Source organism: Dicentrarchus labrax, unplaced genomic scaffold, assembly GCF_905237075.1.
Source record: "Dicentrarchus labrax unplaced genomic scaffold, dlabrax2021, whole genome shotgun sequence".
Taxonomy (NCBI): domain Eukaryota; kingdom Metazoa; phylum Chordata; class Actinopteri; family Moronidae; genus Dicentrarchus; species Dicentrarchus labrax.
In genome coordinates this window covers 22166503-22183386 of record NW_026136701.1, presented here as the reverse complement: position 1 = coordinate 22183386, position 16884 = coordinate 22166503, and the positions used below count along the sequence as shown (strand labels likewise).

Genomic DNA, 16884 nt, shown 5'->3' with positions numbered 1-16884 from the left:
CAATTTCCATTCAAATGAATCGACCTGTATCGGCTTCTTATACTACAACCACAGGTTGTATGGCATGAAATAGCTCCAACTAGAGGTCTTCATGGGCAAAAAAACTTTGAGATTAATCGTTATTTTTGGTGGAAAACTGACTTGAAACCAATGTGCATACATTAATTTTCAAAAAAAAGAAAAGAAAAGACAAGTCCTGATCCTAAAGAAACCTGCAGATAATTAGACACGAAGCAAGATGTGTGAATGACACTGTGTGACTTCGAAGAAAAGGCTACAAATTAACAAGCAGCTGTGGTCAGGTATTCCATCTGTATTCCACATATTAACACACACCAGAGACAACAAACAGTGCGCACTTATAATTAACAAATAATTTGGAGCCTCAAATGACCTGGGAGGACCTCTTGTTTCAGCGCATTATTCCACCAAAAACTGCTTACTGTCATATTTACATTATTGTTTGTGTACGGAATAAACAAACAAGATATAATGTGTGTGTTTTTTGTGCTTCTTGGTAGTGAAGGAAGTCCTTACAGTGAGTATGTGGTTCGTCTGTTTTCTCTCAGTCCACCTGCATCCAATCTTTATGCTAGGTTAAGCACGCCCTGACTGCAGCTCTTTATGTAACACGTAGAGATGGAGATGGATATTGATTTTTTTTCATCTAAGTCTCAGAAAGAAAGCAAATAAGCCTATTTTCAAAACATTTTTTAAACTATTCCTTTTAGTCCCCCTGCCCCTCTTTTTTTTGCCATCATTGGAAGCTCCTCGCACTTTCTCTGTTTTCACACTGGCATCTTCTCTCCCCACCTCCCGTTTTTTCACACACACACACACACACACACACACACACACACACACACACACACACACACACACACACACACACACGGTTTCCCGCCTCGTTTTATCACCCACCCTCCTCTACATACCCTTATCCATCCATCTTTCTCTCTCTCTCTCTCCTCCTCTCTCCCTCCCTCGAGTTGATATCCCAGTCAGCCTTCTACCTCTGCGTTCTCTCACCTTGTTGCCAGCGAGGGAAAGTGTAAATTGTGTTGCTTTAAATACCCGTGTCTTCTTCGGGCTTGCAGCTTGAGGGTGGGGGGGGAGTGGATGTGAGGAAAGAAGAAAGAAGAGCAAACCACAGTGTTTAACTTAACGTCTGCTAAGGATAGATAGGTCTCTTCTTTCATTTTTGCAGCCCGGGTGTTTAGCCCGACTTAACCGTTTAAACTCTGGCTGAACTTAATTTCTCCCCCCTTTAACTTTGCTCTTAAGTAGTTTCAAAGCTAAGAACAGCTGTATATGTATCTGAGGCTTATAGGGGTCATAAGCTACTGGCGAGTGATTCTGTTGTGTTTGTGTAAACCAGTTTGGACCGGCGGATGGGTTGCGTGTCATTTGGCAACCACAGAAACTTTTATATTATTTCAAATAGTCTAATCTCTCTGGCGCCCATATTAATGCCCACTGCAGCTGACCACACCCATCACATCATTTAATGACTGCTTATGTCGATTTGAAATATTGCTAAAATATTGATACATTATCCTCATGCTCTTAAATTATACTCACACAGTGCTCCAACTAAATTAAACAAAACTTACCGGTGATTAATATTTGACCGATAGGACTAACAGGGTTGCTGCTGTGCTCATATACTGTACAACTTCAAGTGATTTGTATGCATAAGTGGAGCTTTAGATTAAAGATGCAGAGTGCAGTTTAATTATCATTAAAACATTTAGGCCTTATACTCAATACGAGTGAAATTAAACTTTCTTTATTGGGTTGCATTAATTGATATAGAAATGTTTTTTTAAGTCACTACATGCACAGTCTGACCTGTCGGCCAATGAGATCCACTGGAGTAGCTGGAGATTAAGTGCCTTGCTCGAAGCTACAAGTGCTGTCAGATTTGCCTCGTCAGTCCATGGATCAAACCAGTAATCTTCCGGGCACCTTCTCAATTATCTAACCTTTAGGCTGCCAGTGTCCCAGATCAATAATTTGTAATAAAAATAAAAGTAATTTAAAGGACCAAAATAATAAAAAGACAAACAAATGTGCAGAAAAAGCACACTTGTTGCCACTAAATTTATGGGATTTATCTGCTTCAGCTCTTTTGGACCAGTTTTTGGCTCATTATTTTTTACAAGAGCAAGCTCAGTTAGAGCGCCCAAGACTTTATTTCATTTTAGTCATTTCCAATTTTAGAGTCCGTGGTTTCCAAAAACTTCTAATATTTCAGGCTTAAAAGAAATTGTTGGCTCTAATATGATGCCTAATTTACCAAGTAAACATTTTATATAATGTGGAAGCCATGAAAAACATTGTGGGTCTGAATATTTTACTGAGTGTAAACATTATGACTGCTTACTAATAAGATGATGGGACAAGCAGATAGAGAATACTATATGTGACACACTTTAAAAGGAGAGGGGAAATTATAGTTCAACAGGTTAAAAGGCCCTGAGTTGAACAAGGCATTACCATGAAAAGGCTAAATATATCCTCTGTACATAGTTCTGTAGAAATGTGTCTACTTGAAAGCAGATATCTTCTCAAACTCTTTTCATGGCTGAAGAGCCACTAATTGACCACTGGAATTGTATTACCAGCACAAATGTCACTCTGAGCCTCGAACACAGGTTGTTCTTGGTCAGGACTGCCAGCACTCTGTGGCGGGCAAAGATAAGACACAAGTTTGGCTAACTTGTCGGAGCTCATTGTGGTTGGCTTGATGAGTGATGCACTGGGACAGCCAATTTACCCAAAGTGTTCATGCCAAGTAGAGGAGCTCTTGCGATCAGCCGCAAGAATTAGCCCAAGATGCTATTAAAGGAGACACTAATCCGTGGTGCACTTGACCACACGTTCAGGCCTCAGCAATCATGCTGCTTAGATAAACTAACCACAAGGTCAGGGCTGCAGTAAAACACCTCAGAGAGCAGGGCAGCGACTTACTCTGACAGGAAGGGCTCTGCAAGTCTCTGAGTGCCGTTTGGATCTTGGCAAACAGTGGCTGTACCTTTAAGATCTGTTATGGCTCTGAATCCTCCCAGAGGCAAACCTAAGGCCTAAGGTTTTCGTTCTTTTCTAATAACTTTTGTTTGCTAGGATGAACTGGCCATCCAGCTTTAAAATTACAACAAAAAGGAGATAGTAGTTAGTTGCCTGCTGCCCTCGGCTCATGTACTGCAAATGTGTGTTTTTGATGCTACACGCAGTTAGTTTGCTCGCCTCCTCTCCTGCATCCTCTCTTTACGTGTCCCCCCCCCCCCCCCCCCCTTTCATGTCTTGATGGGAGTTCCGCCGAACCGCACTTAAGCAGATGTTCTTCCTGCAGAAAAAAAAAAATCAATTCCACCGCCGGTGCAAGGATGCGATAACGCTCCACGCCGAATATAAACCTGTCTCCCGCTTGACAATTTGGTTCCAATTAAACTATTTATACACGCCATATTTTCAGGGGTGAGGAGACCGCTTTGAGGCATATCTTCTTATGAGATGTTCCCTCCGTTGGCTTGGTCTTGTCGTCAATTATGCCATATTTTTGTTTTGCTTGAGATTAGGTTGAGCGAGCACTGGCACGTTTCGTAGCGAGCAGAAAGGGAGGGAAGCGCAAAGCATGGCATGGGTGCACTTAAAGCCGTAATAACTTAACACGGCAAAAATCACCGTAGTGGCCGTGTTCGACATTACTTACCATAACGAGGGGTTACGTATTTTAGTATACATCTCTTGTTCTGAGTCACATAAGCGTCTGCCTCCCTCACTGAATGCAAAGAGCAGAATTAGCCTGCACCATCACCCGTTATCAAGGGAGTGCTGTTAAATACCATAATTTGAGCCAATTTGAATACCGTTACACACCCAGACAGTTCACTGTTCAGTGGTTTTTGTGGTGTTCCAGCTCCAGCTCCAGCCTTTAGAATCCCTTCATTATGCTGGGTCATTTGTATTCTCTTTCTCTTTCCCTCTGACCTGCTCATTTCCATAATGCCTGTCCCGTTTGAGCTTGTTCTGTACTAGCCGATACATATGCATGGCGCTAAAAACGGACACAGATATTGACAAAAGAGGGTTACAAAGCCATTAGAGGTATAAAACAGTGCTCTTGTTGTTGCTTTGACCTGTCGAGAGCCACTGCCTGTCGTGGTCTCTTCATCTTGGCTGGTCCCTCAGGTCATGCAGTCTCTAGATGCCTGGGCTGCTACTGACTCATCGCTCTAACATTGGCCTTGCAGACATACAACCAGATAGCCATTTGTCTGCTTTTTTTGTCCCTCTGACAGCATGTCCGTGTGTGTGCGTGCATTGTGTCTTTGCTTTCAGAAAGACAGATAGAGATATATAGATAATCTGACAAGCAGAGAAAAAGATGGGCGGGGGGAGATAGAGAGAAGAGGAGAGAGCGAGGCGAGTAATGCATTTTGTGGGTTTATCTGATTTGTGTGTTGGTGTGTGCTACTATTTTTGCTTGTGTTTTCATATGAACGCAGTGTCTCCCTGACTTGTCTCTGTTGCCTCTCTATTGCTCTGTCTTATGATCTCCCCCCCTCTCTCCTGTTACCTAGACGACGACCCCTTGCAGCCAGTGACCTCAGATGAGACGGTGTCCGTGGGGGGCACGGTGACACTGACCTGCCGGGTGGCTGAGAGTGACAACTCCTCACTGCAATGGTCCAACACTGCGCAACAGACCCTGTACTTTGGAGAAAAGAGAGGTAAGATAGAGGGAGGAATGGAGAGACACATGGGAGGACAAGAGAAACTATGAATGTGTCAATAAAGCAATCTCATCTCCTACAAAATAAATTCAAATACAACTTATTTGCTTTGAGATATGTTTCGGAGGGATCATAAATGCTGCCTACATTATGTTGCCTTGTTACATGTTTTACAGTCCAGGAAGTGTGACTTTCCTATACCACAGAGATGTTGTAAGGTGGCTGGGTGTATAAGGCACAGGTTTTTGACAACAGAGACATCTTTTTATTGTTAGGTTTAGTCTACATAAAAGGGATTGGTTACAGGTTGGACAAAGATTGTAGTTTTGGTCAGATATGTCAAATGTCTCTATGCTTCAAGTTACCTTCAATTTCCAGGAGCAATAGTTTAGGGAAACTGCATTGAAATATGTTGAGTGAATCCTTTGCAGGTATGTTCAGTTTGGACTTTTTGCATAGGCAGTGAACAGTTTGCAGATACTTTCATTATGTGTCACTTATCTGTATAAAATGCATATACGATGCAATTTAATTCACTTTTGTTTGTGCATAGGCACACATATGCGTCCCTGTTGGTCAAATCACAAATCTAATTGCAATCTGTTTTGTTTTTCTCGAGCTATGTGCAAATCAACATTGACCCTGCTCCAGTCGAGAAGGTGTTAATAAGGCCAAGAGAAAACATATGCACTTCAGCAATGTAGTTGCAATTAACAGTTGGAAACAGCAGCTTGGTAACTAACAACTATCTGTAAACTATCGCAAATGTGAATGAATTGTCTTTATGGACAAATGTTTTATATTCTTCAAGGGCTTTTATCCATGCCCCTCCCTCGCCCATTCAACCCAGTACTCTCTCAGATAAGTGCTACAACAGCTTGGTACACCTTTTACATGCATTTACACCTTTTCAGCATATGGCTACAATGTGTCTCGAGGAAGCAGAGTTCAGCCTGTCTTGAATGCTTCTTGGAATTAACACCTTTGAGATCGGAGTTATCCGATCTGCGCAAGATATGCATGAAGTAGTACCTACTGTAGGGTGTATGTTGATAAAAAACACAAGCAGAGAGGCCTTATGTTTTATACAGAACATATTTTTTATTGCATGTTAGTTCCATATGAATACAATTTTAGGAGACAGGCTTGCAATAAAGATGTTTGTTACTGCATCTTTGCTGAACAAGGCACTAATAATTACTTTGTACACACTGGATCAAAAGCTTTGTTCACAAGAAAAAGCCCCAGACAAAGACATTATGGAACTGAGATAGCAAACAACATGTTATTATAATATTGGACAGTACCAAAAGTGCTCAATAAATGCAACAAATGAAAACAAAAAGAAACCTCACAGTGTGATGGGCTAAAGTTCGTCAATGTGTCCAATTCAAACAGCGTCTTTTCAAAGAAAAACTGTCTCAGCTTTTCAGTAATCCATTTAGTGCTACTTGATGGCCTAACTGGCTGGTAAAAGCCAGGCTGACTTTAAATGATATTTTGAAAAGAGAGACTTCCCACTTCTCAGTGCAGTGGCCCAACATCACACAACAGACCCTGTGTTTTGAAAAGAAAAAAGAGGTGAGAGGGAGGGAGAGGGAAAATGACACTGTAAATAAAAACTGACATTATAAATATAAGCTTTGGTATTAATGATTACTTTTGACTGTTTTCGCTCAAACCCATGGTTCAAAACATTGTCTGGAGTGAAAAGGAACATCAACAGCAGCTAGTTTGAGTATAAAGGCAGGGCCACGATTGCAATAAAGAAGAAGAATTAAAAAAAATGCCCCAAAATGATAAAGTCAAAAAATTTGAAAGAAAACTTAAAGTCTAACAAGCTAAAATGTTAGCTGCAACTTTTTATAGTCTGTCTCTTTTCAATGGTCCAACATCACACAACAGACTTGGTATTTGGGAGTGAAAAGAGGGGAGTCTGGTACAGATGGAAGGAGGGGTGGGGGAGTTGGAGAATTAGAGACAAGAGCGTTGAGAGAGATAGAAAGATTCCCTCATGCACTAACACAACACTTAACAGCAGAAGTGAAGTGATAGAGAGATGGAGTTAAAAATGGCGAGAGTAGAGACAGACACACAGGCCGAGAAGTTTTCGTTGGAGAGAGCCAACGTTTTTTGCAGCAGACAATTTGGAGAGTGGAGAGGCGAGAGAGAATGGGGGGAGGTGGGGAAGGACAAATGGAGAGATCAGCAAGTCTTTACTCCAGATGGAGCTTCAACCACAGTGGAGAGGAGAGAGATAGAAAGGGAGGCTCTTCTCTGCAATGATAGAACACTTAAAGGCCGACCTCTACTTTGGAGGGAATTGAGAAGAGTATTGGAAGAGGAGGAGGAGGAGGAGGAGGAGCAGGGGGAGGGAGGATGGGGAAGAATCTCCCCACTGCAGTGGACCAACATGCACAGCAGATGCTGTACTTTGGGAAGCAGAGAGTTGAGAGACAGAGAGGGGAGAGGCGGATGATGGGAGCTAAGAATTCAAACCTTCAGTGTCTTCTCTTCAAAGTGCAGCAGATGGAGAAAAAAAGAAAGAAGAGAGGGAAACAAGACGAAGAACTTGAGGAGAGAGGAGGTAGAAAGATAGAGCAGGGATGGAGGTATGTGTAGTAGGACAGATAAAAACTGATGATGAGGGACAGAGCATGGAAGGAGGGGAAGAGTTATAAACTGAAGTCAAGACTTTTTGGTAAAACAGTAGCAGATGGAGAGAGGAAGGAATAGGACAGAAGGTCTATCAATTTTGAACCTCATAAGATGTTGATACAATGAAGAAAACCTGGGTACATTGTCAAGAACCTTTATAATCATGTACAGTCATCCATACATGCTGCTTGCATTGTTTTATTTAAAAATTTGGTCTCCAAAATAAAAAACAAAAATGTTATTTTCTTTGCCCCATATAATCATTTTCTATCCTTGAGCCCTTGTAGGCAAGACAACATTATTTATGATGGCTTGAAAACACAAAAGACTGTTGCAAACTGACTGTTTCCTGATCTGCCACTTAACCTTATGCTTAAGTAATTTCTGTAGCTAAACTCAACCAAAAGTTAACCTTAAGATTAGGGAATGCTCATGGTCATGCTTAAACCTGCCTAGGAGTTTTATAAAACAGTCTCAGTTTAATACTGATGCCTCTAGATGACCTACATAAGCACCCAAGACCATCAGCAAGAAGATTGGTTATTTATTCTTAATGTCTGCCACCAGGTCGGATTCGGTCGGATTCCCCTCGAAATCAATGAAATTAGGGAGTGGAAACACTACTGCTTTTATCCACTGCAAAGTCATTGCTGCTTTAGAAGAAGAAAGTACTTTCCTAAACTCGCATTCATTGATTTTTTGGCCACTTGGGGGCAGTGCAACAAGCTGTAAACACAAAACAGACATTTTATCTCCTTATCATCAAATAGTTTTGGAAAAGATGTTCGTCAACAACTCATCCAGGAGCAACAATAGCATTCATGTTTCTGTCCAACTGACAAACACAAGTCCAAGATTCTCTCTCCTTTAAACTCTATTTTCATTTCTTCTGAGCCTGAGGAGAAATGCAAAGTTGTGGGCTATATCTCTGTGGAATCGACTCTGTTCACATTGCACAGTCGTTTGATCTATGTTTAACATGGAAATATTAATTAGTGCCGCTTTAAGTTAAGGGAAAGTAATGTTAATGGTTGAAAGAAACAAACATTGGCTGTTACTGTACAGGATACGGGATGTGAAATGTGGTTTCCTGTTTCAAAGTCACACAAATATTGTTGTGATTATAACTGAACAGTTCCCAAAGCTGTCCTAATGTTCTTTGTGTACTTGTCATTAACAGTAAACGTTCTGCTCCTTTTGGGGAACTCATGACCGTCCAAAAAATTCTTGCTCGGTAGTTTACCGTAACTGTCCAGCCAAGAAGGGAAAGACGAAGGAAGGACAGACAGATTAATAAAGAAAATGAAAGACTGGAGGGATCTAAAAAGTGAAGCTGGGTGGAGGGACAAGAGTGACGGAAAACTCCTCAGCACTCTACTTTAGAAATGATAGATTGAGATGGAGCAGCAAGTCATCTAAGCAGCTGGCCTGAACAGCAAAGCACAGACAGCGGGCTTCAGAGCTAATACAGCATGAGATGGAGGGATGAGAGAAAGGAGGAAAAGAAGGATATACTAGTACAGGAATGGAAAGGGAAATAAATAAGAGAGTTGATTGAAGAGAGGAGATGGGAAAGGAGAGAAAAATCAGGACTCCTCAGCACTACGTTCTAACCCTGCACAGCATGCACCGGGCTTTGGAGAGTTCAGACTTGACAAAAATGGATAGGTGGAGGGAGCGCGGGAGGGGGAGAGATGGACGAACAGCGTGATGAGAGATAGAAGAAGAAGAAGAAAATGATGAGCGACAACTCCTCACAGTGATGGCCGCCACACTGCAGAGTAGAAACTGTACTATGGCAAGATCAGAGATGGCAAATTCAGAAGCCAGAAAGACGGGAGAAAGAGCGGAATAACCGAAGACAGAAGGATGGATGCTTGATTTTACTTATTACCTTAAACGCAGGTTGGGGGAAAACAACACACACATAGCCAAGAAAGCAGACACATCATCAAATTGAACTTAAGATAGAGAATAAGAGGGGAGGAGGGGGAAAAGGAGGGATGTGGTGGAGAAAATGGATGGAGAGTATGAAGACAGAATGGTAGATACATAATAGAGAGAAGAGAAGTGAGAATTTAAAAATGATATAGTGGATACAGGGAAAGAGACCTTGGATCTAATTTATAAATGTGAAGAATGATGAGAATTCATAGCCAAAGCTGTGATATATGAATTGTTGATGTTGATGTTGCATAATCACAGGGTCACATCACTTCGATCCAATTCTCTGTGGTAGATCGAAAGCTCAAGCTGACTTTTATCATTATTCAGGCAAGGAAAGCCATTGATATCAGTTTAATTTGACCCTGCTTTGCACAGATGAGAGGCCACAGACAGACAGAGACACAGAGAGAACAGAGTGTGGGCACATTCAAGAGACTTTTTTTTAGACTCTTTTTTTTAAAGCTACATGGAAGTGAATAGAAAGACTAAATTTAAAAAAATAAAAAAATAATACAAAATAAAAAACTAAAGGAATAAAATTGAGAAAACCAGCTCGGTTCCAGTGGAGCAGAGCTAATGAGAGTTCTGCAACTATAACTGCCCAGATAAAGATAAAGCAAAACAGGAAATTAATTGTTAAGGGACACAAAGCCCAGTTGTGTTTATTAAAACAGATTCAATGACAAAAAAATGTGCAGCTAATCCTGTCCTGTATTAATCTGAGTGTGAACATTTAGAGCAAAGGAACCTGTCATTCCATGGCAAAAACAAACGATCTGATAACTGTAGCCAATACAGGATATTTTAATACATTTTAAGACCATAATTCTAGATAATTTATTTTAAGACCCTTTTAAGGAACCACCGATACCCTGGAGGGAACGTGTGGGAGTGGTTGGGTGAATGGATGACGGGGGGGAGAAAAGACCCAGTGCTGCTAATAGAAGAGATTAGACAGCAAGGAAAGCACGAAAACAGATGGGTTCCTACATTAATGCGAGACTACCAGGAGACACTGAGAGAGACACTGAGACAAAGAGATGGACATGAGGGAGATAAAGACAGGCTGGGAAAGCAAAACAGAGAAACCAAGACAAAGAAATGGAAACAAACAAGGACATTACGTTCATTTTACTTTTAGCATTAAGCTCTCATCCAAATCAACTTCAGCTTGCCAAAACCACTACACTACATCTCTGAAGACTTTTTGTTATGAGACTCAACAGTGGGAAATAAATAATGGTGTCCGAGTGATGTCAGCAAGTCTTATAGTTGTTATAGTATAACTAATCATAGTTATAGTACAAAACTCTGTTTGAGTGTGCTCAAACATCCCACTTGGTATCATGGTTGGGTCACCTGAACTGCAGACTCTGGGGTGAGCTTGATAGAATAGTTTGCACTTCCAGCAAAATGAAAGAAACCACGGATAAAGCTGAGTGACTTGTGTATGCTGGCAGGAAAAGAGTTCTGACACACAGTTCTCATGCTTTATTTATCATTTTGAGACTCTGACCTCTGGGGGACGCTCTGGGTGCCTGCGGCAACGCTGATTATTTTCTCGATTAGTCGTTTGTTGTCTGTAAGATGTCAGAAAAATAATGAAAAATGGCCATTACAATCTCACAGAGCACAATGCGATGCCTTCTTAGTCCTTGTTTTATTCAACAAAAAGTCCAGAAAAAAAATATATTCAGTTTATTAGGCCTTAAGACAGAAAGAAAACCTGGAAAAATGCCACATTTAAGAAGTTTAAATGAGAAAATGTTTGCCATTTTTGACTGAAACAATTAATCGTTGGTCAAAATAATACTATATGTATTATATTTTACATGCTGTTAATCTGCATGTATGTTGAGAGGACACTTTTCCACTTTGATGGACAACAACATCGTATTTTCTTCTATTCTATTTAACTGAGAAATGTAGGTAATGAACTTATGAGACAATTAATTATCAAATAATGATCCAGTTATGTCAAACCCAAGTTTAACGAATTAACCTACATCGCTCTGGATGCCTGAGATCTATTTGTTTATGAGATCTATTTGTTTATATTTTGGCATTCTGTGTAAAGAAAAAAGTTTGTTGTATTTTCATAATAATTTACATACATCTTGGCAAACTATACAACATTAGGACAGAGGAGCCTGTTCATTCCCACCACAAGTGAGGTCCACTGCCAACGCAAATCGGTTTTATACAATGAGCACAAACTCTGAAATGCATATTACACGACGTAGTACTAAAATTTAAAAAAAGTTTCCATTTTAAAGATTTCCCTCCATTGTGAAAGATTATGAGACAGTAGCGCAAATTGGACGTTGTTTATTCACCTGTAAGCTTAACGATTAACTTTCAACCAGAGAAATAAGGATGAATGAAGATATTTGATGTGGTTGGTTGGTCCTGATTAAAAAATATAATCTTTCGAGAAAACACAGTCAGAAACCTTTTGTATGATCCAGGAACAAAACCAAGATTATCAGACACGATGAGCAAACGTATCTGCCCACCTATCAACACTTGGACTCCCCCGGTTCCATGTGAAAATCATGTTTCCAGCTGTGTCCCCACCACATAACACGTTAACCTTATTCCCCTTCCTGTATGTAGGAGGACCGTGTTATTTATATATCAAGTTGTGTTCAATAAAATTTCATGAGACCAGGCACAGAGAACCCTCATGTGCTTAATTTACACAGACAATAAAAGAGATGCAGTGCAAATCTCCCAAATTGAGGATTTGCAAACACATTTCCTCACCAGAAAAAAACAAAAACAATCTGTATATTTGCCTTCAGTCTGCCTATAATTTTATTTATTTGTCATGTGCGGTTTCCTTCCTTTCCATAAAAGCATATCAGCAGACATCAGACAGGCGATCTGCCTCAGTACAATTTAACAAGGTAATGGATCTCTGGTGATTTACAAACCATGTTGGATGGGGAAGCTCTCGCCTAGTGGGAGGATATTGAGTAGGCAGACTATAACCGTGGTGAAAATGACTTGTCACTTGTAAATCATTTAATTAAAAACACACACTAAGCACGGTGTTAAGCAGTCTTAAGTGAAACGAGCCCCAAAGAATATTGAAATTGATGGTGAGATCCCCGCTCAGCCTCTCAGAGAACGAGACAAACTGACAATGACTTCTCAAAACACTGTGCGAGACGGTACTCCAAATGCAGGGCGTGAAATGTTTTTTGACATTTTCTGAAAAACTATTGATCCACATCGCATCAGTCAAAGTTTTCTTGGTGTCTGGGAAGGCTCTCTAGAGAATGTATTAACAACAACCATCACAGAACTGAAAGACTGCAGGAGAGACTTTTGAAATCTAACACTTGAAAGAATGCTTTTTCTACATTTTCTCTTTGTATCATCTGAACTCTATATTTTTCCATGTGTCCTTAAAATAATCACATGTAATGGAAAACAAGTGCAGGGAGATGAAAGGGACAGGCATACAATGATTTCAAAGTTAAAAATCTAATTTATTTTTTAAGGTTAATGAAGTAAATATGAGAAAAAACAACCCCTGTGTGATTTAGAAATTTGCCTTTTGTCTCTCAGCCATAGAAATAAAACTAAAAGTCAAAAAACCAGACATAAAACAGAACAGACCTTCAAACAATGGTACTGTATTAGTTTAATCGTTATGGCTCTTTACTATTATTTTTCCTTGGAGGCAAGGAAGAGACAGTTTCAGCTCTGATGCAATCTTTTTATTTTTAATTTAATAAATCAACATTTTGGAAAATATCGGCTTCTTTAGGTTGTGCTGAAATATTGATTTCGTAGAGTTGTGATTTTGTCTGATGTTTACCTGCTAGCCAGAGTATCACTAGAATAGATGCGTGTTTTTCCATTAGGTCTTCTTCAAGTATAGCCCTTACTGTAATAGCTGAACCCAAAGCACTACCTTTAAAGGAGTCATTTGACACTTTGGGAAACATAGTTATTTTCTTTCTTGCTGAGGGTTAGATGAGAAGATTGATACCACTCTTATGTCTGTACACCAAAAATGAAGCTATAGCTGGCAAGCTTAGTATAAAGGCAAGAAAGAGCTAGCCTTGCTCTGTCTAATTGTAAAAAAAAATATGCCTACCAACACCTTAAAAGCTCACTAATAAGTGAAATCACTAATTAAAATGTGTAAGTAACTTCCATAAAGTCAGTGTTTGTTTTTCACCAATGGACAGACCCATGGTGGCTGTTTCCTCCTGTCTGCAGTGTTTATTCTAAGCTAACTGCCTCATGGCTCCAGCTTCAACTCTAATGCACAGATATGAGAGTGGTATCGACCTTCTCATCTAACTTTCGCCAACAAAGCAAATTTCCCAAAATGTCAGCCTTTTGTACAAGTGAGGATGGACCTTGAGTCTTTATAAAAGTAAAAGAATGAAAACAACGGCGCACACATACCACGCTGGCAGACAAAGGAAGTCAAATCAAAGCAGTACAGGACATCAAGAGACATCAGCAAGAGGGGTGAAAATATTTCCCACTTTACTTTGCATTAGTCTGATCCTTTGACTTAAAAAATGAGCAGCCAAGTTAATGTGATGGCATGCAGACAACCGAAAGCAGCTGAAAGGAGCCGGCTGATAGTGACAGCCATTATGATAATTGCCTCCTTGACTTCTTTTTACTATAAAGGTGGGGAAAGATGAGAAAATGAGCTATGCTTCAGCATTATATTACTCTGTCATGCTTTCTTTCTAATGCCTTTGCACCAGTCTGAGCAGCCAGCATGAGCTGTGTCTTCTCTAGGTAATCTAGCTCTTAGGATGTGTCATCGGTCAGTGGTATTTGCCAGAAATCCCCAATGGACATTTTTCGCTGCTGTAAATACTACATGGCAGGATTTCATTGGCATGTTGCTTGAAGCTGATACACCGTTGGGAACATTTCTCTCTCAAGTTTCAACTGGAACTAATGCCTCCTTGCTTCAATTTGCACCACCCTGGGCAAAGTTCGGTTCATCTCTCTTCCGTTGATTTTGCATATTTGTGCTGCCTCCTCTAAATGATTATTTTTTAATTCTGTCTGAAGGTAGGGGAATAGAGACAAGTGGATTGAGAGGGAGGAAGAGGCGGAGGGAAGGAGGGGAAAGTGGATAAAACACACAGAGGTGTGTGTTTATCAAGCGTTTCATAGTTGGCGCACTGATCTAGGATCAATTGACGCTCTCAGATCAGTAGAACGGTATGATCAAGGGAAGCCCGCGGTCACTGAACCCAGATCAGCTGTCGGAAAGGACGGATAATTAGGGAGCTGGAGAGAATATTCAGAAACAGATGGGAGGATGGAGGCGACATGTGTGGGAGAGAGAGAGAGGGAGAGGAGGAAGAAGAGAGGCAGTCTCTTTGGATGTGAGTGTCAGCTAAATGCCTAAAATGTAAAACAAATGAGAGAGAGAGAGAGAGAGAGAAAGAGAGAGTTGAGTGATGAGAGAAGGAGGGGCGGGGGAGACAGAAGAAGAAAGAGAGAAGAACAAGGCATGAAAGGAGAAAGACAGTTGGATGGGAAGATAAATGAATGGTGAGGGAAGCAGGAGGGAGAGGTGAAATGCAGATGCAGGTTGAGCCAAAGAGGGAGATGAAGAGATGCAGAAGCTAGGAGGGAGATGGAGGTAGAAATATGAAAATATTGGTCTGTAACTGATGTACTTTTCTTCGGCAACACAGGTTTCTCCCATATTGTGCCAATAAAGCAGATTTGAATTTGAGAGAGTTTTCGGGCAGAGTGGAAACTTTGGTTGGAAAGGAGTAAGGAGGCAGGAGGCAGATGAAAAAGGAATATATGTATGTGCACTCAGTATGTGTTGTGAGAGAAATCCCCCTCTTCCTGAATGTTTGAAGTTGAAAGAGCATGAGAAAGATTGAGGGAGGACGAAGACAAGGAGGTGGAGGAAGAAGACGAGTAGGCGAAAATAGCTGCTGTGACCAGATCAACAGTTGGACCTTTGGGGAGTATCGAGTCTCTAGTTTGAGCTGCAGACAAGAACCACTGTCTGGCCAAACACACACACACACACACACACACACAACACACACACACACAAGTAACAGAGATGTGCAGACACACTTCCAAAACACTGATGTACAAAAACGTTTGTACACTGATAAGCACATCCTGTACCTGGTATGTAATCAACAGACACAAATGCTCCATCTTCTCAGCTCAAAGCCCCCCTGACACCACTTAGAAACCCATCACACTCTCGCACATATGCACACACATAGAAGTGGAAGAAGATGCTGTTTGGAAAGGTATTTATTCTCTCTGTAAATTCCCATTTTAATTTCATTTTTTCTATCCTCACTATTCTTCAACAGAGTAACACAGGGGTCTCCTTGATAATTTAATAACACAATATGGCTGCCGGTGATGATCCACTGCCACTCCAGCCTCGTGTTCTCCGCTCTGCTAGCCTTGCGTGCCGAGTCCATCAGCAGCATGCATCTATGGAGCATGTAATGTACTTGTGAACGTACATAACTGCGATACAAAATTAATATTTAATGATACATTTTCTTTGTTATTGACTTTGCCTTCCAGACATGTTTATCAGGCCATGTTTCATCTAAAGAATCAATGGTGCATTTTTGGTGCTAATGTTCACCTTTCGAGAAGTTCAGCATCAAAATGAAGATAAGATGGCCTGTAAAGTACAGCTACAGAGTATTTGTTACAGTCTAACAATCATAAATGAGTTAGAACCGTGTTTTCAATTTGCTTTTAAAAAACATTATTCTCTTCTGAACAGCTCTAAATTATAGTGGGGATTTGGCTGCTGTAGAACAGAAAGCTTTACTATTTCTGAAAACACTTAAATTATTTGAACTTTTTCTGTCTGGTTAGCAGATGGCTTTAAACACTGCAACACCCGTGAGCCTCAGCTGACGTTGCTGTGGAGAAGAACACAGTCAGAGGCACAAAATAGCAACTCCAGCAAACTGTAGCAAATTCAAAATGCCCCTTTGTTACAAGTAAGAACAAAACACTGTAATATAGTTGCTGAATTCATCAAACATTTACCCAGAATCTGGATAAAAACTGTGATGTGTTTCATTAGTTTTCTAGAAATGCACAAATTCACACACAATTCAGACATTCACTTGCAAAAATGTAAGCTTGTTCACTGGATGTTTCTTACCAAAGTTCTCCTCAGGAATCACAAATAACTCCACTCTTTAAGTTTTTATGTACACAGGCTTGTACTTTTACCTTTTTATCAGAGAACCAGATATTATTATTGAGCCATTTTACTTTACTAGATAGGGACAGCAGAGAGATGTCAGCAAACAAGAGAGATAGAGATTCAACAACCAGCCAGACTCAAACCAGGAAACCAATGCAGTTGCTCATCTTTTGCAGTTCAACCAGGAGACTTTCATTCCACGTCCGTGCCTTTTGCCGACTGGATTTGTATTTTTGGCTTTTAAATAAAAGCAGGGAATGAGGAGAGGAGAATGTCACAAGTTGTGAACTCTAATGCTTAGATGTTTAGAGTTTCATGTCCATCCAAGCC

At 40.5% G+C, this 16884-nt stretch overlaps 1 protein-coding gene across 4 annotated transcripts in view; it reads left to right on the top strand.

Annotated features, from left to right (window-relative positions):
• cadm3 (cell adhesion molecule 3) overlaps positions 1–16884 on the top strand; it is an 85980-nt gene that overhangs the window by 31624 nt on the left and 37472 nt on the right. For all 4 annotated transcript variants that reach the window (XM_051403785.1, XM_051403806.1, XM_051403795.1 and 1 more), the window contains exon 3: positions 4587–4736. In XM_051403785.1, the coding sequence (XP_051259745.1) occupies positions 4587–4736 (150 nt within the window). The remainder of the gene's footprint in view (positions 1–4586; positions 4737–16884) is intronic.